The sequence below is a fragment of the Anolis sagrei genome, chromosome 6 (assembly GCF_037176765.1).
Source record: "Anolis sagrei isolate rAnoSag1 chromosome 6, rAnoSag1.mat, whole genome shotgun sequence".
Classification (NCBI taxonomy): Eukaryota; Metazoa; Chordata; class Lepidosauria; order Squamata; family Dactyloidae; genus Anolis; species Anolis sagrei.
This window is the reverse complement of record NC_090026.1, coordinates 25627692-25653951: the sequence shown is the minus strand read 5'-3', so window position 1 is coordinate 25653951 and position 26260 is coordinate 25627692. Positions and strand designations below refer to the sequence as shown.

The 26260-nt window shown below is 38.7% G+C and overlaps 2 protein-coding genes across 2 annotated transcripts; both read left to right on the top strand.

Annotated features, from left to right (window-relative positions):
* Positions 1 to 11995: 11995 nt before the first annotated feature.
* LOC137097424 (olfactory receptor 14A16-like) lies at positions 11996 to 14249 on the top strand. The gene is made up of 2 exons (XM_067470521.1): positions 11996 to 12006; positions 13286 to 14249. The coding sequence occupies exons 1-2, from the start codon at positions 11996 to 11998 to the stop codon at positions 14247 to 14249; spliced, it is 975 nt and encodes a 324-aa protein (XP_067326622.1).
* Positions 14250 to 23842: 9593 nt separating this feature from the next.
* On the top strand, positions 23843 to 24763 carry LOC132779547 (olfactory receptor 14A16-like). Its single transcript, XM_060783233.2, has one exon. It carries the CDS (start codon positions 23843 to 23845, stop codon positions 24761 to 24763), a length of 921 nt encoding a protein of 306 aa, XP_060639216.2.
* Positions 24764 to 26260: the final 1497 nt, after the last annotated feature.

Sequence of the window (26260 nt, the reverse complement as noted above, 5' to 3'; positions counted from 1 at the left end):
TACTGCTATATAAACCAGTTCAATGTGAATTTAATACAGCTGTATGGAAGGTGCCTGGAATCTGATCCTGGGATATAGGGGCAGTGTGGAAGGAGCCTGAGAAAGGCAATGTCAATCATGCAGTTAGATTTACTCAGATTGACTAAAAATGAAATGAAAGCTACAGTGAGCCCTTTAAAAAAGTTTATGTCAGACTGTCTTTTAAATGGGTGACATTCACTACTACCATATTTGCTTACAATTGTAGTGAAATAACCCAGCATAATGCAATAGATTAAAAGATCTGAGAAGGAGGTGATTGTTCTGATACTCTTTGGTTATACTCCATTTATCTAATCTAGACAATTTAGATTACAACCGCTTTTAACTGCAATTGCAAGAAAAATGGGAAAGTATTTGATCAATATTCAAGAAACATATACTGATTAATAACTCACATTTTTTTCAGCTGGGTTGACTGTAAATTCTGATGCATCTTCTCCATTGTGTTTTATTATTGTCAATCTGGCAGCAACAATTGGCATTTTATATTAGTTTCCTTATCTTCCCTCACCAGCCAATCACTGGAAGCCAAGGTAGGTTTTGTATGTTCCTTCAACCATGGCCTCAAGAGTCCAACCCAATTCAGAAGATCTCTTCTGGGAAGAAATGTTTTCTTTTAGTCTGTGTATCTTCAGCCATAATTAGATCATTGAAGTGTTTATACTATTTAGTGTTTAAATGATGCAGTTTTTTAAAAGTTTTAAGCATTTCCACATGTTAGTTTCAGATTCACCAATATCAACTATAAAGGGATCAAAACCTTTGCTTTTCTTTAAAAATTGAAAATTTTAGAATGATACACCATATTTTATTTATCATTTGCCTTTGTAGAAGATAACAATAGAAGAAAAATAAGAGACTACAGCTTCTAAAAAGAAAAAGAATCCAGTGTGATATAGTGACTCTAGAACCTATCATGAAGTTTTCTTCATAAGACATATTAAAAATTATTTATTGACAGAATTAATTCAGTTATTGCCATAGTGTGTAAGCTGCCCTGAATCCCCCTTTGGGTATGAGACAGGTGGGGTATAAGTATAGTAAGTAAGTAAGTAAGTAAGTAAGTAAGTAAATATCCTGCCTTCTTGTCTGTGACTTTCCCAGTGAGTTATCATGGCCAAGAAGGGATTCAAATTTAGGTCTCCCATTGCCCTAGTCCAACACTCATACCAGTGAATTTTCTGGGCTGTAGAACACTTATACCGGTATACCATGCAGGCTTCCTGGTTTGACATATTTCATCATTTTACCAGATACAGCTAATATGAGTCATTTGCTATCGGTACTAACGGCTCAAATTCCACTCTAGGTGCAGCTCTTGGAGTCATACCAGGTAGAGGGAGATGCGGTAGAAGGAGATGGTCTCAGTAACAAAAAAAATGGGAAGCAAAATAGAATGCATATTACTCCCAAACTGTCTCCTAGAAAAGCCTGGAGAACCTGGTTGACTGTCTCCCTGCATTGAAAATGCTACTGTTGAATGCCAGGTCAGTAAATGCCACCCAGGACTTGATTCTGGTTGAGCATGTTGACCTGGTCTGACATGGGTGGATGAGACGTGGAAGGGGAATGGAGAGATAATCTCTCCCCACTCTGCCTGCCAAGTTTTTCTGCACAGCAGCAGGGCTAACCTGGTGTGGGAGGAGGTGAACTTGCAGTGGTCTATCATGATTCCACACACCTAACCAGCTTCCTCATCCCACCCTAAACAGTATTTGAGTGTATTTACCTAAAGCTGGGAAGCCAAGACAGAATAGGTATTTTGTTGGTGTCCTGCCCACCTAGCTGCTCAACAGTCTCCCTTCCTGAGCTAGTTGGGGTGGTCCTGTGGTTGACATTGAAGTCTCAGAAGCTACTAGTGCTAGGAGACTTCAACATCCAAACTGAGACTGCCCTGTCGAGAGTGGCTCAGGATTTCATAGCCTCCATGACAACCATAGGTCTGTCATAAGTGGTGTCTGGTCCTACTTACACTTTGGACCCAGTTTTCTGTGCAGGATGGAATGATGCTGGTAGTAGTGTGGAGGAAGCTGCCACAGTTCTGTTGTCATGGATAGATCGCTATCTGGTCACATTTAAATTCACTGGAATTCAAAACTCCACAGGAGTGGGGGACCAATTAACCGTCTGCCCCAGGAGTCTTATGGATCTGGATGGATTTCTAGTAACTCTTGGGGATTTTCCTGTCACTTTGGCAGGGAATTTAGTTGAAACTGACCTCTGGAATAGGGAAATGGCCAGGGTGATGGACACCATCACTCCTGAGCATCCCCTCTCATGGAGTAAAGCCAAACCTTCATTTTCCAAGGAGTTGGCAGTTTTCCATGGAGTTGGTGATGACACAAGTGAGACAGACTAGAATGATATTGGTGGAAAATTCAAAGCAAGCATTGACTAGAAAGCCTATTTCATAGCATGGAGGCAGAAGAGAAATTGTTAATTGGTGCATCTACTAGGGCTGGGCGGTTTCGTTTTGTTAATTCATAATTCGTTAATAATTCGTTAATTTTTTCAATTACAAAACGATAACAAACCATTCTGGAGCAATTTAAAAAAACGAATTTTTAAACACGTTTTGCAAATGCTTCGTATTTTGTTATTGTATTCGTTTCGTTATTGTTCTGAGGTCACTTCGTTATTATTTCCGCATGTCTGGGGCAAGTTTTTTGTTTAATTAGTGAAAAAAAATTATAATGTCACACCAACAGTCAACAACAGAGGGAGAGGGAAGCTTCAGAAGTTTTTGGAGGTTTTTTAGCGTATTTCGTGGTCGCGTCCGCCATTAACGAATCGATTAGTTATTGTTTCGGAAATCGATTCGGTAATGTTTTGTAATTTTTTTCACATTTACGAAATTTCGTAAATATTGAACTTTTTAAAAGGAAAATTTTGTAATTATTTTAAATATCGAAACAAAAAAAACCCCCAAATACAAATCGATTTTAGAAACAAATTTTTCCGTTGTTACCCAGGCCTAGGATCTACATCAAACTGTCCAGCAGAGCTGTTTTGAGTAGTCAAGAAAGCTGTTGCATACTGGTCCTCAAAGAGAAAAATACTGACTATTCAACAGCTAACTGTGAAGAATTTGCAAGGCATTTTGCAGATAAAGTCACTCAGTTCAGTTCCGACTTCGATGCTATTATTGATACAGTTCCAATGGATGGAAATGTGTCTCCTGCTTGTCTACTATTGATTGATACCTTTCAATTTGTGCAGTCTGAGGATGTGGACAGGATCCTTAGACAGGTGAGAGCTACCACATGTATTCTAGATCTTTGCCCTTCCTAGCTGATTAAACAGGCCAGAGAATGAGTAGAATGAGTCAAGATGGTGGTTAATGTCCTCTTGGAACAAGGCAGATTTTCAGCTTACCTAATGGAGGCAGTTATGAGACCTATCTTTAAAAAGCCATCTCTGAATTCCTCCATAACGGATAACTATTAGCCAGTATCTAACCATCCTTTTTGAGCAAGGTTTTAGAGTGTGCTGTGGCCTCTGAAATCCAGGGGTTTCTGGATGAAACAGATTTTCTAGATCTATTTCAAACTGGTTTCAGGCCTGGTTATGGAAGAGAGACAGCTTTGTTTACCTTGTTGGATGAACTATGCAGAGAGCTTCACAGGGGATGTGTGCCCCTGTTGGTTTTCCTGGACCTCTCGGTAGCTTTCAATACCATTGACCATGGTATCCTTCTAGTTTGTCTCACTAGGATGGGACTGGAAGGCACTGATCCTTACTAGAGGGATGTAAACAGAAGGTGGTGCTGAGGTGTTCTTGTTTGAATCTCCGGCTGTTGACCTGTGGGGTTCTTCAGGGTTCTGTTTTGTACCCATTCTGTTTAAAATATTCATCAGCGGTTCTTAATCTGTGGCCCATGGACCACCAGTAGGCATCAAGGATGAAAATCTGGTCCATTAGCCTCCTTCCTCTTTATTTAATTATTTTATTTTATTTATTTATTGTAACCCTTTTGATACTAATGTTAGAGTGTGGTCCCTGGTCAAAATGGCCCCTGGGCAAGTGGTCCCTGGTCAAGTGTTTCCTGGTCAAAGTGGTCCCTGTTCAAGTGGTTCCTGGGTCAAAAAAAAGTTGGGACTTCCCATGTGAATGGCATGGCTGCTGGTCAGACACTTTGAGGGCTCCCGAAGTGCCAGCCGAGCAAAGTGGTTGGGTAGAGCACATAGCTCCCTCTCCCCAGCGGATCGAGTCTGGGGAGACAGCAAAACCCACAGGGCTAGACCCCGATGGTCTAAGAGATGTTACCACTCAAGGGTGGCGTCCAAAGACCCGGAAGGAAGCCCACAGGGTACAGCGGACCACAGCAAGGCGATCCGAGTCTCGGACGAGACTTGGCAACAGCAGACCAATCCACATTTTAAAGACAAGAACAGAAGAGGAGAGGAGAGTTAAGAACCATCTGAAATGTAAGTTTCCAAGAAAAAATCAATTTGTCAAGGAAAAGAGCCAGCTGTATATCACATGAAAGAATAAATAACTTAAGAGCAAAGCGGAGATAAGACAAAGAGAAAAGCTAGTTGCAAAATAATTCTCAACCTTATTGTTTGCTTTGTGGGGTGGAGGGGGAGGAAAGTAAGAGACAAACATAAGTTATTATTTAAAAGTACAAGAAAGAACGCCATTACTGTAAAGAAAGCAAGACAAAGCTGACCTTGAGGAGAAGTTTGTTTAGTCTAAAGAGGTCCTTCTTCATAAACATCCTAGCGGAGCTCAGGAGAGAGGAGGAGTTCCTAAAGTGACGAGCAAAGGGCAAAGGGCAAAGGGAGTAAAACTGCAAGACAGAAGGAATGGCATTAACTGGGAAAGATCGCGAGATTGTAAATGGGAAGAGGGAAAGAAGAGAGAACGCCCAGAGAGGAAAAGGAAGTGATGTAAAGATGCAAGAAGGGCAAAAGAAGCCAACGTTAAGAGAAGGGCAGACTGACTCAGACTATCCCGTGCACCCTCTGGTCTTGCCCCACTAACTATGAAGGATGACTTCCAATCCACATGGAAGCAGGCGGTAGCATCAAAAATCTCCTCATTGGGATTTTCTCCAGATCTACTACTCGCTATGGATTACAATCAAGCCGAAGCACTTATTAAACAACGTATCACAGACACAGAGCGACAACTAGATCTGGCCTCGGTTCCAACCTTCCTTATCAATGAAGACAGCAGATATCTTGCCTCCCCTATGACATATTTAACAAACTTAGAGGTTCCCATTCATCAAAGGGCTTTCACCTTGGCTCAATGCCACGCTCTCCCATCAGCTGTACTCGAAGGCCGCTACCGGAAGATCCCTTTCCCAGAGAGACTCTGCCCCTGTGACTCGGGTCATGTAGAAACAATAGAACATGTGCTCCTCCAGTGCCCGTTCTACAGGGATATCCGTGCCAGGCTTATCTTACCTCTGTTATACAAGCACCCAGGCCATTCAGGACAATTTTATACCTCCATGCTACTTGCAGATATTAATTCAGCTACAACCTACAATGTTGCAAAGTCCTGTTCAGCAGCATACAAAATCCGTCAGGGAATGATCAGTCCCAAAAGTTAACTGTGTGTCCAGTAATCTTCTTCTCTGAATCTACAATTTGGTGATGGATCTGGGCATTGTATGTTTTTACCCTCTTTCTCCTTCCCTTCTGCTCCCTCACCCATATTGTGCTTCAGTAGTTATATTTATATTTTTAATGTATTTATTATTTATTTATTTAATTATTTATTTATTTATTTGGGGTGCTTCTACCCTGCCCTTCTCAACCCCCTAGGGGGGACTCAGGGCGGCTTACAAAAGGCACAATTCGATGCCGACAGTTACAAAATACAATACAATATACAATACACAATTTACCATATACTATCACAGTTATAACTAATTAAACAATCAACAGTATACTAGCATCAATAAAACATCTAGTGGTCAATGTTCACCAAATCCAAAGTCCGTAAACCATTTTGCATTGTCATTGCCTTTCCTACTCTGGTCATTATTGGTTGTCCTTGTCCATCTGCCAGCTTACCTGAAAGCTTGGTCCCACATCCAGGTCTTTAACTTCCTTCTGAAGGAGAGGAGGGATGTTGATGTCCTAATTTCTCTGGGGAGCGCATTCCACAGGCAAGGGGCCACCACCGAGAAGGCCCTGTCCCTCGTCCCCACAGTCTTGCTTGTGATAAAGGTGGGGCCAAGAGCAGGGCCCCCCAGCAGATCTTAGATTCTGAGGTGGGACGTAAAAGGAGATACGTTCGGACAGGTTCGCTGGGCCGGAGCCGTAAAGGGTTTTGTAGGTCAAAACCAACACTTTGAATTGTGCTCGGAACTTAATCAGCAGCCAGTGGAGCTGACATAACATGGGGGGTGGTATGCTCCCTGTATGACCCTCCGGTGAGTAGTCTGGCCGCCGCCCGTTGGACTAGTTGAAGTTTCCGAACAGTCTTCAAAGGCAACCCCACGTAGAGCGCGTTGCAGTAATCTATTCGGGATGTAACAAGAGCGTGGACCAAACATACCAATGTACCAAACATACCAAGTTTGCATGAAAATGTGACTATTTCCTGTGCTGGTCAATGACCGAAATAAATGATTTGATTTGATTTGATTTGAAGAGAAGGGCAGAAAGAAAAACTTCAGAGCCAGAGAATAAGATTGCAAAAAGGAAGGGAAGGGAAAAAGAGCAGACAATATACAAAGATAAGAAACAAATAAGAGGTACTGTGGATATAATCAATTGAAGAAAATCCATTCAATGAATTAAATATATAATATATATTTACGAATATTAATAAAGTTATTAAGTAAAAATCAAGCAGTATAAAATCCCCAAGAATTTATTGAACTTATTAAAATTTATTGAATTTATTAAAATCAACTTCATTACCTTATATTGGATCAATTCAGAAACTGATATATTCTATTAATTAATGAACTGGGAATAATACAATGTATATATCAAATATACCAAATAAATTCAATATAAAGATAAAAATTAGGAAATTGATTTAACTGAACTTTTTATTGATATTGATATTGATATTGATATTGATATTGATATTGATTAACTGAAAAAGGGTATATAAATATATTGTCTGTGCATTATGACAACACCAAAAACCAAAATGGAGAAAGAGAAAGAGAAGAAACCACCCCTCTTTAGAAGAAGCTGTATTCCAGGAGACATAGACATAAGAGATATACTGGCAGAGATACAAAAACTTTCAGCAAAGCAAGACACACTTTAACAACAATTCAATGAACAAATAACAGGTCTTCGAAAGGATATAAAAGAGGAAGTGGATATCCTAAAAAAGAGATGACAACTTTTAAAGATGAACTAAAGGAACTAAAACAGGATTCCAAAAAGATGAAAAAAGAACAAGAAAAAATTAAGAATAAAGTTGCAAAAATAGAAGAAGCTGATTCAAAGCTTGAAAAAAGACAAGAAATGTTAGAACAACGTGAATTAGAATTCCAACTAAGATTCAGAAATTTACAAGAAGAGCCTAAATAAAATATCCGACAAATTATTGTAAATTTGGGTTGTTGTAGGTTTTTTCGGGCTATATGGCCATGTTCTAGAGGGATTTTCTCCTGACGTTTTACCCGCATCGATGGCAAGCATCCTCAGAGGTAGTGAGGTCTGTTGGAACAAGGAAAAGGGGTTTATATATCTGTGGAGTGAACAGGGTGGGACAAAGGACTCTTGTCTGTTGGAGCTAGGTGTGAATGTTTCAACTGACCACCTTGATTAGCATTTGATGGCCTGGCAGTGCCTAGGGCAATCTTTTGTTGAGAGGTCATTAGATGTCCTTGTTTGTTTCCTCTGTGTTGTTGTGCTGTTGTAATTTAGAGTTTTTAATACTGGTAGCCAGATTTTGTTCATTTTCATGGTTTCCTCCTTTCTGTTGAAATTGTCCACATGCTTGTGGATTTCAATGGCTTCTCTGTGTAGTCTGACATAGTGGTTGTGAGAGTGGTCCAGCATTTCTGTGATCTCAAATAATATGCTGTGTCCAGGTTGGTTCAGCAGGTGCTCTGCTATGGCTGATTTCTCTGGTTGAAGTAGTCTGCAGTGCCTTTCATGTTCCTTGATTCGTGTTTGGGCACTGCGTTTGTTGGTCCCTATGTACAGCTGCATGGTGTAATGTGGAAACAAGCCAACATTACAATGATCCATAAAGAGAACACAGATCCAGAAGATGTAAAGAACTATCGACCTATTTCCCTACTGAATCTGGATTATAAAATATTTATAAATATTCTGGCAGAAAGACTAAAATTATATCTCAAAGATTGGATAAATGAAGATCAAATGGGTTTCTTACCTCAAAGAAACACTAAAGGCAATGTCAGAATGGTACTTGATATACTCGAATATTATGAAGCTAATAACCAAAAAGAGCTGGCATTGATGTTCATCGATGCTGAAAATAGTGTTAATTGGAACTTCATAATATTTCTACTAAAAGAAATGGATGCTGGATACCACTTTGTTAATGCCATACAAGCCATCTATACAAAGCAAGAAGCCACAACAACTATAAATGGACAAGAAGACAAGAAAATTAGAATACAAAAAGGAACAAGACAAGGATGCCCCTTATCACCATTGCTTTTTATTATGACCCTGGAGATACTACTAAGCAACATAAGAGAAAATAGTAAATTAACTGGAACAAAAATAAGGAAAGACACCCATAAGATAAAAGTATTTACAGATGATATGGTCTGTATAGTGGAAAACCCAAGGGAAAATATAGAGAACTGGTTAGAAACAATTGAAGAATTTGGTAAAGTTTCGGGCCTAAAAATAAACAAATTAAAAACAAAGATCTTAACAAAAAACATACAACAAAAGCATCAAACTGAACTTCAAGAAAAATCTGGAATTCAAATCATGAAAAAAGTCAAATATCTTGGCATTATTCTGACTCCCAAAAACTTTTGAAAAATAATTATGAAGCTAAATGGAAAGAGATTTAAAAAGACTTAGAAAATTGGAGATATCTAAACCTATCTCCACTTGGAAGAATATTAAATTTAGAAGGATTCGACTTAAGAGTGGGATGGCACACCTATCTATGGCACAGAAAGAAAAAAACAGAGAAAATTTTTGGAAACCACTTCATCAGATCAGCCCTTATAAAAATTTGGGAAAAATACAGAGAAAGATTTTATACCAAAACACCAAATTGGATATCTCCACAAGAAGCAGACCAAAGAAGAGAAACAGTACAAGATAAATGGCTAATATATAAGGATATCTTGAAAAAAACAGAATAAGGAGTACATAATGAAAACACAAGAAGAACTAAGCATGGTAGATGAAGGAATATCCTGGTTCCAATACAGACAAATTAGAGAATATTACATGAAAGACAAAAATAGGATTTATGGATAAAGAAACTTTTTGGGACATGATACTAATATCAGAAAACAAGACAATAACAAAAAAAATATATAAGAAGCTATTAGAAACAGAGCTAATTAAAGATTGTATGGTTAAGTGGGCAACATATATCGGACATGCAATACAATTAGAAGATTGGAAGAAAATCTGGAATAAAAAAAATCAAATACACATATGCATTTGACTTAAAAGAAAACTGATTAAAAATGATGTACAGGTGGTACATCACACCTCAGAAATTGGCCAAATGTTACTCAAAAACAAATGATAAATGTTGGAAGTACGAAGAACAAACGGTCTCCTTCTTCATATGTGGCGGACCTGTAAAATTGCCAAATCATATTGGAAGAATATCCACGAATAAATAGAAAAGATTTTAGACATAAAGCTAGAATTTAAACCAGAATATTTTCTCTTAGGAATAATAGATTTCGAAGTGGACTTAAAATAAGGACAAACTCTTTAATTATCTAATGACGGCGGCCAGAATAAACTATGCTAGACTATGAAGAAGGAAAGAAATCCATCTCAAGAACATTGGCTAATGAAAATCCTATAGATTATGAATATGGGTTGTTGTAGGGTTTTTCAGGCTATATGGCCATGGTCTAGAGGCATTCTCTCCTGACGTTTTGCCTGCATCTATGGCAAGCATCCTCAGAGGTGCTTGCCATAGATGCAGGCGAAACGTCAGGAGAGAATGCCTCTAGACCATGGCCATATAGCCCAAAAAAACCTACAACAACCCAGTGATTCCGGCCGTGAAAGCCTTCGACAATACATTATGAACATGGACAAACTAACCCAACGGATGAATATAAAGCAGAATATTAAAATACCCAAGACAGACTGGACACCAATAAAGAATTTTATGATACAAGAAAACCTGAAATGGATGATAGAGATAAGATAAATTTTAATAAGAAATGCTCTAAGGAGAGACTATGTAAAGAAGCTTGCCAAACACTCAGGAGTGATCTAATGACTAAAGAAGATTAAATCCGAGGCAAAGAAGATTGGAAGTCGAACTAAACCCCCTACCCAAACCCCAACCCCAAGTTTCGGGTGTGGGTTCTCTCTCTCTCTCTCTCTCTCTCTCCTTTTTCTTCTACTGGCCATATCTTTATATTTTTCTACTTTTTTATACAAACTAAATGTTCCCCCTCTTTTATTGTATCTGAAAACCTTTATAGATAGATAGGTAGGTAGGTAGGTAGGTAGGTTGGGAATCACTAATATACATGAAACCACAGTGATGTGAGATCAACAATGTGGGAAAAAACCCTTTGTGTTGTTGCTTACCTATTCTTTTGAAGGAAGAAATGGAAAACCGTTCTACCATGAATGACTTCATTCTGTTGGCATTTTCTAATACTAGGGAACTACAGATTTTATATTTTGTGGTGTTTCTGTCCATTTACTCTACTCAACAAACTTTAGTCTCCAATGTCTGCATGAGCATTTTTCTCACCCAGGAAATAAAAACAAACTAATGAATATTGCATCATTAGGTCTTCCATTTTCTCTCACTTAAATTAAACCTTTGGGAACAGTGAGAATGATGCAAAGACCTTTTGAAATGTTATTCCGTTTCTGTGGTGTCCTGTGGTCCTTCAATCTTCCACCAACACTGGAATATAAATATATAAGTATTTTCTCTACATACTCAACTTATTTCTTGAATGAGAGCTCATCTGAACGAGAGGAGCAGGGGTGAGTCATTTGATTAATATTTGAGTGGCTTTGGGCTGTTTGATGTTTCTGTAGTACAGTACTACAAAGCTTCACAAAAGAAAGAGGCAGGGGTTAATAACTGAATGTTTAATTTCTCATTAATGAGGAAGAGGTTTAAGAAGATTAACTGACATAATTTATCACCTATCCATTAAAAAGCACTTTAATATAGCAGCATTTAACTTATTTCATTTCCTAATGTTTCACCCACATCTATGGCAGGCATCCTCAGTGGTTGCGAGGTCTGTTGGAAACTAGATAAGTGAGGTTTATATATCTGTGGAATGTCTATATTATTTTTATATGCTTATGGAACCTCGCTGACAGCCCGGTTAATTCACAGCAACCCAGTGATTCCAGCCATGAAAGCCTTCAGCAATACGTAAAACCTTATTTGTTTAGTAAAGGAGTCATAATTTATTTTACATTAAAATGCAGAAATACTTTCAAGGATTATAAGGTAATGGACATTACAAAAAATAAAATTTCTATGATATCCATCTAAGCATTTAATATTAGCATTCTTGGCACCTTTCTGTTTCATATTCAACCATTTAAAATTCATATTTCTGAGTGTGAATGCAGCATAAAACATTTACAGAAGGAAGGGTAATCTCTGTTGTCCAAAGTATGATCAAGAACCCTTGTTCTTATATAATAGAGAGAGCAAAGTTACACCACACAAATAACCAGACAACACTAGCAAAATCTGGGGATTTTTCCCCAAGGAATATTAGGAAAGGATTAAGTGGTTCTCACAGCAAAGGGAATATAGAGATGCATGCATTTAATAATACATTGAATAGATGATTCAAAAGTCGCATATATCTCATTAAGGCCAATACATGAAAGAAAATGAACAAATATCTTGCAGTATTCTATACAGGATATTTCATTTTCTTAAGTGCTTGTAAAATAAGGTTTGTACTATAGTTATACAGGTAGTATAAAATGCAAATGAATGGGCACAGGAGATTCAGTATTATTTGGATTCAGGCATTCTTTGTGTGTATGAAGGGCGTTATAAGCTTAATAACATCACATTAATAGCTAATTGGGTATTGAACTAAAAAAAGATGGACTAAAATTCAGATATCCATGAAGGAATTGCGGTTGGGATATAGAGTTCAAGACCGCAATATCCACTGCTTTGCTCAAAAGAATCATAACATTATCTGTGAAAACAATATCCAACAGAGCAAAACATAAATGTAAAGAAATATAAGCTCTGTTAATAAACTGGTTATTAGGGTAGTTTTATTTCTCAATTTTGTTTAGACCACAAAATAGACAACTAGAATAAAAGCAACTATTAAAACTGATAAAGTGTAGTTGAAGCAATGGAACAAAAAATAGATATATTCAGTGGTCATTTAGTGCATAAATAACTTCTCATCAGGCTAATCAACTTGGCCCTCCTTCTTCTGAGATGAACATGAATAAGATGACTTCCCAATAGAAACACCTACAAAAGATTTATATGCAACAGTATTGTTTCCTCCAAGGATCTATAGTATATAATATTTCTGGGGGTTCATCTATACTAGGCAGGTTGGTTCAGTGTATATGCCTCTGGCAGTCCTGGATCTAAGATGTTTGTGCAGAATATGGGTCTATTGCCCAGATGGCCCAGGAGTCCCTCAGCTCCATGGAGGGCAGCCCAAATCTCAGCTGATCCATATTGCTGCCAACCAAGCTTCTGATTCCTGCTGATTTAAGAAAGGGGTACTCTATTGCTTTCAGCAAATTCTAGAGCAGTGATCCTCAACCTGTGGGTCCACAGGTTTTTTGGCCTACAAAAATCCCAGTCAGTTTACCAGATAGCTAGATGGCTAGAGATAGAGAGATAGATAGATAGATAGATAGATAGATAGATAGTTCATTGTTGACTTTTAAATAGGTAATGTAATTTTACCTGGGAAGGGTAATGTAACAAGTACTGCCCAAAGACCTTCAAAAAGCAGAAAGGTTTTAAAATATCTGTTTTTCTTACTGATATGGGCTCAACAATTTGTGGTAACTTTTTGTTCCTGCTCTCTTTTTTACATTACATATCTTTATTTTTTTTTTCTCTCTGCAGAGAAGTATTCCCCCAGGGAAGAAATGGAAAACCAATCTACAGTAAATGAATTCATTCTCTTGGGATTTTCAGATACCAGAGAGCTACAGATTTTACATTTTGTGGTGTTTTTGTCCATTTACTTGGCAGCTACGATGGGGAATGTACTCATTATCCTAACTATAGCTTATGATCATCACCTTCATAGCCCCATGTATTTCTTCCTGGCCAATTTATCTTTAGTAGATCTTTGCTTCATCTCCATAACTGTTCCTAAATCTATGGTTATCTCATTGACAAATGACAGAAGAATTTCCTTTTCTGGATGTGCTTCCCAAGTGTTCCTAGGCATCACATCTATAGGGGCTGAGCTGTCCTTTCTTACTGTTATGGCATATGACCGCTACGTGGCAATCTGCCTCCCTTTACTATATATGAGAATTATGAATTTGAATTTGTGTCTCCAAATGGCAGCTGCCTCTTGGATTAGTGCTTTGGTCCATGCAGTATTGCAAACCATAAGCACATTCAGGTTACATTTTTGTAAATCAAATGTTAAACAATTTTTCTGTGATATGTCCCAATTATGGAAGATTTCATGCGCAGATACAACACTGCATAAGTGGCTTACTTTTGCTATTGCAATAACAGTGGACTCTTTTTGTTTTTTCTTTATACTGATATCTTATGGGTTTATCTTCTCAGCAGTATTCAAGATTCAATCATCCCAGGGCAGGCGTAAAGTTTTCTCCACCTGCACTCCACACTTGACTGTCTTCTCTTTATTTATTTCAACTGCTGTATTTTCATACTTTAGACCACAGGCCTTGTCCTCAACTCCTATAGATTTGTTGGCTGCTTTCTTGTATGTTGTTTTGCCACCAGTCATGAATCCCATCATTTATGGTCTGAGAAACAAAGATATCCATCGGGCTACATGGAAGATGTCAAATAAGTGGTTTCAATTTCATAGAGTCATCTCAAACATCTCCCCACACTAAAACAGTGGATGTGGCTCTTAATGTGGAACACATCTCACCACACTAAAACAGTGGATATGGCTTTTAATGAGACATGCCGCATTATCACAGGGTGTCTGCACCCTACACCACTGGAGGAATTACACTGTCTAGCCGGTATTGCACCACCTGACATCCGCCGGGAAGTGGCAGCCAATACTGAAAGGACCAAGGCAGAGGCATCTCCAGCTCATCCCCTGTTTGGGTATCAGCCAGCACGTCAATGACTTAAATCCAGACATAGCTTTCTAAGATCTACAGAGACACTCACTGGAACACCTCAGCAAGCAAGAGTCCAAAAGTGGCAGGCTCAAACCCAGAACCTCAACCAATGGCTGATACCAAATGAGAAACTCCCCCCTGGGCACACAGAGGACTGGGCAACTTGGAAGGTGCTGAACAGACTGCGCTCTGGCACCAAAAGATGCAGAGACAACCTTCAGAAATGGGGTTACAAAATGGAATCCTCGACATGCGAGTGCAGAGAGGAGCAAACCACTGACCACCTGCTGCAATGCAACCTGAGCCCAGCCACATGCACCATGGAGGACCTTCTTGCAGCAACACCAGAAGCACTCCAAGTGGCCAGATACTGGTCAAAGGACATTTAATCAACTACCAAACTCACACATTTTGTATTTTCTCTGTTTGTTTGTTTGTTTGCTTTGTTCTGTTAGAAATGTAATATAATTGACTGGCTGCCCTGACACGAGAAAAAAAAAACTCAAACATCTTTTCCCCAAAGTCTCAAGTGTTCAGCATAGAAAAAACAACAGCATGATTGCCAAGCATTATAGCAGCAGATATGGAATATGGGATGATTGAGGATGCTGGGGGGAAGCACTGGGACCCTGACAAGTTGCACGTGGACTGTAACCTCTGTTTTGCCAACCTAGCAAATAATGCTACCAAACTTGTAGACTGGGAGCAGTCTGATCCCTCCCCTTTTGGCTGCAGACCACTTACAGGTTTCTAAGAAACAAAGTAGAGTTATTTCCACTTGGGAAAAATACTTTTGGTGCCTTGCACATTGGAAAAAAATCCTGGTGTCTCATATCATCTATCCTTAGAATCCACTGCTCTAGAAGACATGGCAAGAAAGAATGCAGGCTCCAGGTGCATTTTGCATTCTCCATGCATGCTGCATCTGTGCTCCTCTTCTTGGGATCTGGCTTTCAATATAACTTGATTAAGCAGGCTTTGTAGTCCCCCATGCCATTTGTTCCCTGTTTACCTGCGGAATTGAAAACATAATTTCTTTTTACATCTTCATTGTGTATGCTTTCCATGAAAGGCCTAAATAAATGTATACTTTTCTTTACAGAGTTTTACTTAAATTGCTACCAGAAAAAAAAATGTAATTTCCACATGAGGAGGCAAGGGATTTGGAGTTAGATAACATACTGCACTGCGTTTGTGATTCCATTTTAATAATATTCATTATTCATATTCATTCATTCATTCATTCATTCATTCAATCATTCATTTATATTTCACCCTTTCCCCAATAATGTGATTCAAGGCAATTAAGAATAGATCTAGAATTGGTTATTACAGAACTTTAATTATACTTTAAATATACATAAAAAGTGCTTAGAAATCTTGTTAGTGATTTGTAAATATGTGTAAAAGGAGTGCTCTAGTGTGCATCGGAAGCTACTAATGTGCATTGCCACTTTCTAGACAGTGTCTGTAGGACAAATAAGCAATAATTGTCTGTAAGACTCAAATATGAGTACTTTACTACTGAAGAGCTTTGTAAACAGAGGGAAAACATTTTTATTTTTAAAAAAATCTGCAGAAAGACTCTCAATCAATATTTTCTTGTAGGCATTAGCAAAGCCTAGATAGATAGGATCCCTACCTATGTAAGGATAATAATCTTTACCCTATATGATACATCTGTATTTCTTTCTCCACCCCTTATATTTCCTGTACTATCATTGCTCTTTATATAATGTCATTATAAAAACAAGGGAAACATTGGGCAACACTCAGACATATATTCCCATCTGAATAGCAACAAGAACATATTTCTGCCATAGCACTCAAAGATTAGATAGATAGATAGATAGATAGAGCCACACACAAACACAATGGAAACTCTACTTAAGAGCATCCTAACTTAAGAGTGTTTTCAGTTAAGAGCATCTACAAATTCATGTCCAGCTGAGCTGTTCAGAGTGGTGAGAGGCTTAACCCAGGTGCCCTCCCCTCTGAACCCATTGCTAGAATCTTCTGTAACTCTCTGTGATGCTTTTACTGAATATTTTGCACACAAAATCTCTGGCATAACAGCTGACTTAGATACTGTCATTGGAGCAGAAAACAACAACAAGGTGTCCAGCAACACGGTGCTTGGGATTGCACTGAATCCTGTCGATGTTAACAAGCTGCTGGGACCAGTAAGGAGAACAACCTGCTTTTTGATCCCTGTCCCTCTTCACTGCTCATCCAGAGAGGAGATGCAATTTGATCTCAAATACAACAAATTATGCATCTCTCAGGGAGAGGAATTTTCCATCCTGTTTAAAAGAAGCAATAGTTATACTGAAGGAGTACTCCCTGGATCCCCTGGACTTTAGTAATTACAGACCAGTGTATAATCTTTTTTTGACAAGGTGGTTGCAAAAACAGTTGACCTCCAACTCCAGGCAGTCTTGGGTGACACACATTACCTGGATCCATTTCAAAGCGGCTTTAGAGTAGAATGCAGAGTTGGGACTGCTATGGTCACCTTAGTGGATAATCTATATTGATCTATGTCTCAACACCAACAGGGGGAGTGTGTCCCTGCTGATGTTCTAGATCCCTCAGCAGCCTTTGATACCATCAACCATGGTATCTTTCTGGAACACCTGGAAGGGCTGGGAATCAGAGACAATATTTCCGGACTGCAGTCTGATTTCTGGGCTGCAGTCTGTGTCTGCAGTAACCTTTGCACCCAGAAATACAAAGTCTGTCACTGCCTCCATGTTTTCTCCCTCTATTTCCCAGTTGTCAATCATTTTTGCTGCCATAATCTTGGTTTTTTTATGTTTAACTGCAACCCAGCTTTTGCGTTTTCTTCTTTCACCTTGATTAGAAGGTTCCTCAGCTCTTCCTTTCTTTCGGCCATCAAAGTGGTATCATCTGCATATCTAAAGTTGTTAATATTTCTTCCAGCAATTTTAACCCCAGCCTTGCATTTGTGAAGCCCCACACATCACATGATGTGTTCTGTATACAAGTTGGATAGGTTGGGTGAGAGTATACAACCCTGCCATACGCCTTTCCCAATCTTGAACCAGTCTGTTGTTCCGTGGTCAGTTTTTACTGTTGCTACTTGGTCCTTATACAGATTCCTCAGGAGAGAGATAAGGTGATTTGGTATGGCCATACCACCAAGAACTTGCTACAGAATATAATACATTATGGTAATTAGCAGATCCAGAAGTAATTGTGTACTAGAAGTTGGCCTCAGGTAGGCAAGGCCAGAGGTCAATGAAACACAGAGATGACAATGTGATGAGGTATGCAAGTTGAGAAAGCCCTTTGCCTTCCCTGGACAGAAGGAATCTTCAGAACAGTAGTGAAAATGCACACATATGTTACAATAATAATGATTAAACAGCTAAGCCAAATCACAAAACTAAATGCAATAGCTCCTATTTCAATTTGATACGAGTCAGAGCAGGCAAGTTTAAGTAATTGTGGGATTTCGCAGAACTGATTGACAACATTTGAACAAGAAGGGGTTGCAAAAGTTGCACCTGTGTGTAATATGGCATTGAGAAAGGCAGCAGACCACTATTGGTCACATGATTGTAAGGAGAGAAGTATCAATTCTTATAAAGAAGGAAAAGGACTTGAACCATACATCCCACATAAGAAATATGTCAATCATTCATAAAAGCTCTAAAATATATTTGGGGATAGTAATAGAAACAGTCCCTAAGTCCTGAATTTCAAGGATTGTCAGAAAGGCATACAAGGGGGTATGCAAATGAAAGTCCAAAGTTACTACAGAGATTATGAGAGCAGCGAACTCAAGTAGTAGAAATTCAGAGACAGAAGTCTGATTATCAATTTCTACTTATTATTCAGCTCATCTTTAGAAGAAAAGAAAATAAGTTGTGAAAATATGAGAGAGTTGATTCATCTAGTAGAAATTTCAATCATAACTGGCAATTCTTCATCAGAATTTCAAATCCAAATTTATTTTTGAAATGACACATTTGCTATAGGTACAAACCTGCAGCACCACATCCTTTACAATAAATTATTGTGCCTTTCATTAGGGACTTACACATTTGTTCCATCTCACTGATAGCAAACATAATTTTCATCTGAATGATTTCTCTGGGTTCTAATGTATCCCACCAGCCTTATAGCATTAGGTTAACATCTACAATGAACAAAACAGCTCAAAACAGAGCTGTTTTGAGTGGTCAGAAAGTTATTACATACTAGTATTCAAAGACAAAAATAATGACTATTTAACATCCCGAGGTGAAGAATTTGCAAGTCACTTTGCAGAAAACGTCACTCAGATCCATTCCACCTTCGATGCTGTTATTGATACAGTTTCAACTGTGGCCCCTGTTAGACCAGTGTTGATGGACACCTTTCAATTTGTGCAGACTGAGGATGTGGACAGGATCTGTTGTAGTTCAGCGTGTTGACAGAGTTGCTACACCTAGTAGCAGAGGGGAAAGGTCTCCTCAGGAGTCGGAGGGAGAACAGCAGCGTCAGAGCATTAGAGAAATCATTATGGCTCCAAGTGATACCGATACATTTCCAGGCTTCTCAGATTACGAAATGGGGAATGGGGAGGTGAGCAGAGGTGTAAAGAGGGCTGCTCGCGAGCCGGAGTCTGAGGGGGAATTACAAAGGAAGCGTATTCGGGGAAAACTTAGTGCACCAACTGATGAGGATGACTTCCTGGGATTTGAGGGGAGTTCTGGGTCTGGGAGTGATATGGAGGGGGAGGAATTGGATTGGACCCATGTGCAACACATAAGGAACATCTGTTACCAGCCCACCTCTAGCGAGGAGTTTGAGGGGTTCACTGGGGACTGGCAGCCAGGTGATTCTTGGCAGGATCTGAACCCTGATAGTAATTGGCAGAGGTGAAGGGATGGGCACTCACCTGCAGACTTGGGGGCAGGTGATAGTGATGACAAGAGGGTGGGGAGCTCATCAAGCTCTGAGGATGATCTTTGAGATATAAGGGCACATCTAGTTGCAGGAAGCAAAGTGTCTTTGTCGGACATAATTCTTTGTGCTGCCAACTCTCTACCTTGGGTCCTGGGTACAGCCTCGTGTGTGAACTTCTGTGATTCCAGCATTCCAGCCTTGTTCTTCGACAGATTGACCATGGATCGGCTTGACCACACTCTGGCTTTTCTGGACTTTTGTTTGCTGATATCTTTGTGACTGAAACATTTCTTAGTTTTGAAATTGTGTTTTTCCTGTTCCAGTGACTGTGTTTTTGCTATACCTCGATTTTCAAGCAGTTTGCTTCACTTTTTTTTAAAGCGGATTATAAGGCAACGCTATAATCCGGATTATATTTTTGTTTATTGAATCAACTTCTTTTTATGCCAAATCACTCCTAGGACCTTTAGCACTGCAGTAAAGTGCATTTTTGGTCCTTGTGTTTCCAATAAAGCTGTGTTTGAACCTTTATTTTGTGTCTGGCATTGTTTGTAAGCATCTGGATCTTGACAGGATCCTTAGAGAGGTGAGAGCTACCACATGTATTCTAGATCTTTGCTCTTCCCAGCTGATCAAACAGGCCAGAGGGGGACTGGTAGAAGGAGTCTAGAACAAGGTGGATTTTCAGCTTGCCTAAAGGAAGCAGTTATGAGACGTATCTTTAAAAAGCCATCCCTGAATTTCTCCATAATGGATAACTAACAACCAGTGTCTAACCATTCCTTTTTGAGCAAGGTTTTAGAGTATGTCGTGGCCTCAGAAATCCAGGGATTTCTGGATGAAATGGATTATCAAGATCCATTTCAATCAGGTTTCAGGCCTGGCTATGGAACAGAGACAGCTTTGGTCACCTTGATGGATGACCTAATGCAGATAACAGGACAGGGGAGTGCATCCCACCTGGTTTTCCTGGACCTCTCAGTGGCTTTCAATACCATTGACCATGTTATCCTTCTGGTTCATCTTGCTAAGACGGAACTGGAAGTAAGTGTTCCTTCCTGGAGGGGTGTAATCAGAAGGTAGCACTGGGGGACTCCTGTTTGAACCCCTAGCTGTTAACCTGTGGGGTTCTTCAGGATTCAGTTTTTCCTCCATTGTGTGTTTAACATATACATGAAACCACAGTGATATGAGATCATCAATGCGGAATAAATCTTTTGTATTGTTGCTCTTCTTTTCCCTTTCTCTTTACAGAAAATATCCCTTCAAAGGAAGAAATGGAAAAACATTCTATTGTGAATGACTTCATTCTGTTCACATTTTCTAATGCTAGGGAACTACAGATATTACATTTGTGGTGTTTCTGTTCATTTAATCTTCTCAAAAAACTTTAGTCTCCAATGTCTGCACATGTATTTTTATCATCCAGGGAATACAAACAAACTATTGGTTATTGCATCATTAGGTCTTCCACTTTCTCTCACTTAAATTAAACCTTTGGGAATAGATGCAAAGACCTTTTGAAATGTATTTCTATTTCTGTGGTGTCCTGTGGTCCTTCAAGCTTCCAGCAAGACTGGAGTATAAATGTGTAAGTACTTTATCTACATACTCAACTTCTTTCTTGAGTGAGAGCTCATCTGAAAGAGAGGAGCAGAGGTGAGGCATTTGATTAATATTTGAGTCAATGAGCGCATTTGGGCTGTTTGGTGTTTCTGTAGTGCACCACTACGGAGCTTCCTCAAAGAAAGAAGCAGGGTTGATAACTGAATGTTTGATTTGTCATTAATGAGGAAGAGGTTTCAGATTAACTGACATAATTTATCACTTATCCATTAAAAAGCACTTTAATATATCAGCATTTTACTTGAAGCAATTATTTCCAATATTTCCTAGTAATATACAGTACTAGAGGACTTTACCCTCAGAATATTTTACTTCTCTGATTTGGAGATTATAAAAACCTTGTGTTGTTGAAAGTTTTCATGGCCAGAATCACTGCTTTGCTGTGAGTTTTCTGGGCTGTATGGCCATGTTCCAGAGGTCTTCTCTCCTGACGTTTCGACCATATCTTTGGCAGACATCCTCAGAGGTTGTGAGGTCTGTTGAAAACTGACAAGTGGGGTTTATGTATCTGTGGAATGCCTATAAAAGCCTTATTTTTATATGCTTATGGAACATTGCCATGCAGCCTGGTTAATTCACAGCAACCCAGTGATTCCAGTTATGAAAGCTTTCAACAACACATAAAGCCTTATTTGTTTAGCAAAAGAATTATAATTCACTTACATTAAGATGCAGAAATACTTTCAAGGATTAGAAAGTAATGGACATTAAAGAAGTAATGGAATCTATCAATAAGCATCTATGAGGTCATTAGCAATGAAAAGCATAATAGAAAACCCTTAATCTTTAACATTATCAACAAGTTATTGCCTTTTTCAGATCTTCCCAAGCGTAGTACTCTATTATGATGCACAGAGGTATAATTTCTATGGTATCCATTTAAAGCATTTAATATTAGCATTCTTGGTACCTTTTTGTTTCACATTCAACAGTTAAAATTCATATTTCTGGGTGTGAACACAACATGAAACACCTACTGAGAAAGGATAATCTCTGTTGTCCAAACTATAATCAAGACCCCTTGCTCTTATATAATAGAGAGAGCAAACTTACACCACACAAATAGCCAGACAACACTAGCAAAATGGGTTGTGCCAAAAAAAAATTGGAAGAGGATTTCGGGAGTTCTCATAGCAAAAAGAAATTACATTTAATAGACTGAATAGATAATTCAAAAGTTGCCTATCAGCACATATCTCATTAAAGCTGAAACATTAAATAAAATGAAAAAAATATATGTTTTAGTATTCAATGCAGGAAACCAAATTTTGTAATGTGCTTGGAAAATAATGTTTTTCTATAATAATATAGGTATAAAGCTCTCAGGAATGGGAATGGGAGTGTATCTCAAGTCTTGCCAAAAGTATAATATTCATTCATGTGTTCTTTATGTATATGGAGGCTGTTCTAAGTTTAATAACATCATACTGAGTATTTAACTCAAGAACTGTGGAGTAAAATCCACATCTGCATTAGGGGTTTGAGGCAGAGTTTGAGCAAGCAATATCCATTCCTTTACTCAAAAGAATCATAACATTGTGGGTGAAATGAATGTCCAGTGGAGGAAAACATAGATGTAAAGAAATACAAGCTCTGTTAATTGCTGACTATAGGAGGAAGTAACATTATTGAATATTGCTAAGACAATAGTTTTTATGTTAAACCACAAAATAAACAACTAGAATAAAAAACAACTTAAAACTGATAAAGAGTTGTTGAAACCATGGAACAAAAACCAATTTAGCGGTCATTAAGTGCTTTAATAACTCCTCATCAGGCAATGCAACACAGAATAATCCTTCTTCTGGAGAGCCACTAATGTTGGCAATACAAATCTGGCTAGGCATTAGGAACGGTTTTGTTGTGATGTAAATGTTATTCAAATGGGATGTATATTGGTTGCAAAAGCAATCAACTTTTTAGGTCAAGAGTTAGGTTCATCTAAGTAGAGAAATTCCAGTGAGAAGAAGTAAACTGTTCAAGTTGTAGAATGCATTCACTTTAAAATGAAATCTAAACCTCAAACACTAAGGTCTATATAAGACTTTGCTCTGGTGGTTAAGAATGAAATGCATATTTTGCGGACTGTGGATGAAGGTCTACTTGGCCTTAGCAGATACTGGAAGACTCCTATACTGTATATAGAGCAGCGGTTCTAAAACCTTTTGGTCATAGGACCCTTTGGGATGGGTGATGGATAACAAGGTATCCAAACACTGTCCAAAGAGGTGGGTCTTCAGTAGTTAAATTATAAAATTCTTCCACGCCTGATCTAAGAACAGCCAGCATAGTAATATCCACACTGCTTTCATTCTGAGCATTGTAGCAACTGCATCAAATGTGATCCCACTCATCCGCCTACACACTTGAAGAGAAAAAGAATAAAATATATTGTAATATCTTCTTTCATAATGTTAGGAAGAGAAGAAACCTCTTCTAGGACATGAGGAAATTCAATTTCTTTAAAGTAAAAGACACAGTTTTTCCTTAACCACTGTACTAAATTAAACAATCTTTCAAATTCTTCTTCTCCTTGCAAGATATGTTTCAGTGAAAAGAGATTGGAAACAGTTTAACATGCAATCAAACCCCAAGGAACTATCTCTAGTGTTCTGCAATGAGTTTCTTCCCAAGGCTTAAAACCTCTGTCTAATTGTACCTTTCAAGGCAGAAACATTTGAAAAAAATATCAGTTTTTTTCTTACTGATATGGAGTACAGTTCAGGGTAATTTTTTGTCGTTGCTCTTTTTTTTTTACATTACATTTCTTTACCTTTCTCTTTGCAGAGACACATTCCCCTAAGAAAGAAATGGAAAACCAATCTACAGTAAATGAGTTCATTCTCTTGAGATTTTTTGATACCAGAGAGCTACAGATTTTACATTTTGTGGTGTTTTTGACCATTTATTTGGCAGCTTTGATGGGAAATATATTCATTATCCTAACTATAACTTATGATCATCACCTGCACAACCCCATGTATTTCTTTCTGGTTAATTTATCTTTGGTAGATCTTTGCTTGATCTCTGTAACTGTTCCTAAATCTATGGCTATCTCGTTGACAAATGACAGAAGAATTTCCTTCTCTGGATGTGTTTTCCAAGTGTTCCTAGTAACCACATCTGTAGGGGCTGAGCTTTCATTTCTTACTGTCATGGCATATGACCGCTATGTGGCTATCTGCCTCCCTTTACAATATATGAGAATCATGAATTTGAATTTCTGTCTCCAAATAACTGCTGCCTCTTGGGTCATTGTTATAGTGCATGCACTAGTGCAGACTATAAGCACATTCAGGTTACACTTTTGTACTTCAAATATTAAACAATTTTTCTGTGATATGTCCCAATTATGGAGGATTTCATGCACAGATACAACACTGAATAAGTGGCTTACTTTTGCTGTTGCAGTAACAGTGGACTCATTTTGTTTTTTCCTTATAATGATATCTTATGGGTTTATCTTCTCAACAGTATTCAAGATTCAATCATCCCAGGGCAGGCGTAAAGTTTTCTATACCTGTACTCCACACTTGACTGTCTTCTCTTTATTTCTTTCAACTGCTATATTTTCATACTTTAGGCGACAGGACTTGTCCTCAACTTCTGTAGATTTGTTGGCTGCTTTCTTATATGCTGTTTTGCCACCAGTCATGAATCCCATCATTTATAGTCTGAGAAACAAAGATATCCATCAAGCTGCATGGAAGATGTTCAGTTTCACAGAATAATTTCAAACACCTTTCCCCCAAAATCTCAAATGTTCAGCATAGAACAAGCAATGGCATGACTGGCAAGTTTTATAGCAGAGGATATGGTATACTGGATGATTGAGAATGCTGGGGGACTGCATTGGGAACTTGACAAGTTGCACATGGTGTGTGTCATGCCACCAGAGAAACCTACACTAATTACCCCGAATCATGCCCTTTTGGTTAGGTGGGTTTAGCATTGTATGTACAGTTCTGAAGAGGGACAGTCTAGATAGTCTCTTCCCCTTTGCATTTAGAGCCTCCCTCGCCCTGCCCCTTTAAGGATCTACTGAAGGGCAGAGTGTCATTCGTGACCTTTCTGTTTTCATGAGAAGACAGTTGGTATGTTCTGTTAGTGTGGCACTGGAAGGTAAAAAGTAAGAAAAATTGGAAGATCCACAAAACAGTACATAAGTCAGAGCTATATAGTAAAGTAATATCAAGGCAAGTCAAAATGTCAGAGTCAAATAGACAACTACATGCAACAGTCATCAAGAAATAGAAAAGATTCAAGAGCTAGAACTGTGTACATATGCCAAGAACATACCTTTCCTCATGTAGGCTTTTGTCTGTTAATAAAATGTTGTTTCATGAATTACCAATCCAGTTTCTGATTTGTTCTCTGAACCACAGTACCATCCAGATTAATTGTTCGTGCAGAGACAGAACACCCTCTATTTTGCTAACTAAGCAAGTACTGCTACTAAACTTGTAGTCTTGGGGCACTGTGCTCCCTTCCCCAGTGGCTGCAGATTCCTTGCATGTTTCCCAAAAACAAAGCAGATATTTTCCCACTGAGCAAAAATTGAATGTATGTGCCTTGCAGAAGGAAAAAAAATCATGGTCTTCCACATCATCCATCCAGAGAACCACTGATCTAGAAGATATGGCAAGAAGGAATGCAGGTTCCAGGTGCATTTTGCATTCTCCATGTGGGCTGCATCTATGGTCCTCTTCAATTTGTGCAGCCTGAGGATGTGGACAGGATCCTTAGAGATGTGAGAGCTACCACATGTATTCTAGATCCTTGCCCTTCCTGGCTGATCAAACACGCCAGTGGTGGACTGGCAGAATGGGGTGAAGATGGTGGTCAATGCCACCTTGATACAAGGCAGATTTTGAGCTTGACTAAAGGATGCAGTTGTTAGGCCTATATTTAAAAAGCAATCCCTGAACCCTTCCATAAAGGAAAACTATGAGCCAGAGTCCAACCATCCCTTTTTGAACAAGGTTTTAGAGCTTGTGGTAGCCTCTCAACACCAGAAGTTTCTGGATGAAATGGATAATCTAAATCCATTTCAATTTGGTTTCAGGCCTGGCTATGGAATAGAGAAAGTGTTGTTTGCTTTGGTGAATGACCTATGTGGAGAGCTGGATAGGGGGAGTGTATCCCTGTTGCTTTTCCTGGATCTCTCAGTGGCTTTCAATACAATTGACCATGGTATCCTTCTGGTTCATCTTGCTGGGATGGGACTG

What these genes read in the sequence shown, in the direction of transcription:
- LOC132779547 (XM_060783233.2), top strand. Translation starts at nt 23,843, where the DNA reads ATGGAAAACCAATCTACAGTAAATGAGTTCATTCTCTTGAGATTTTTT.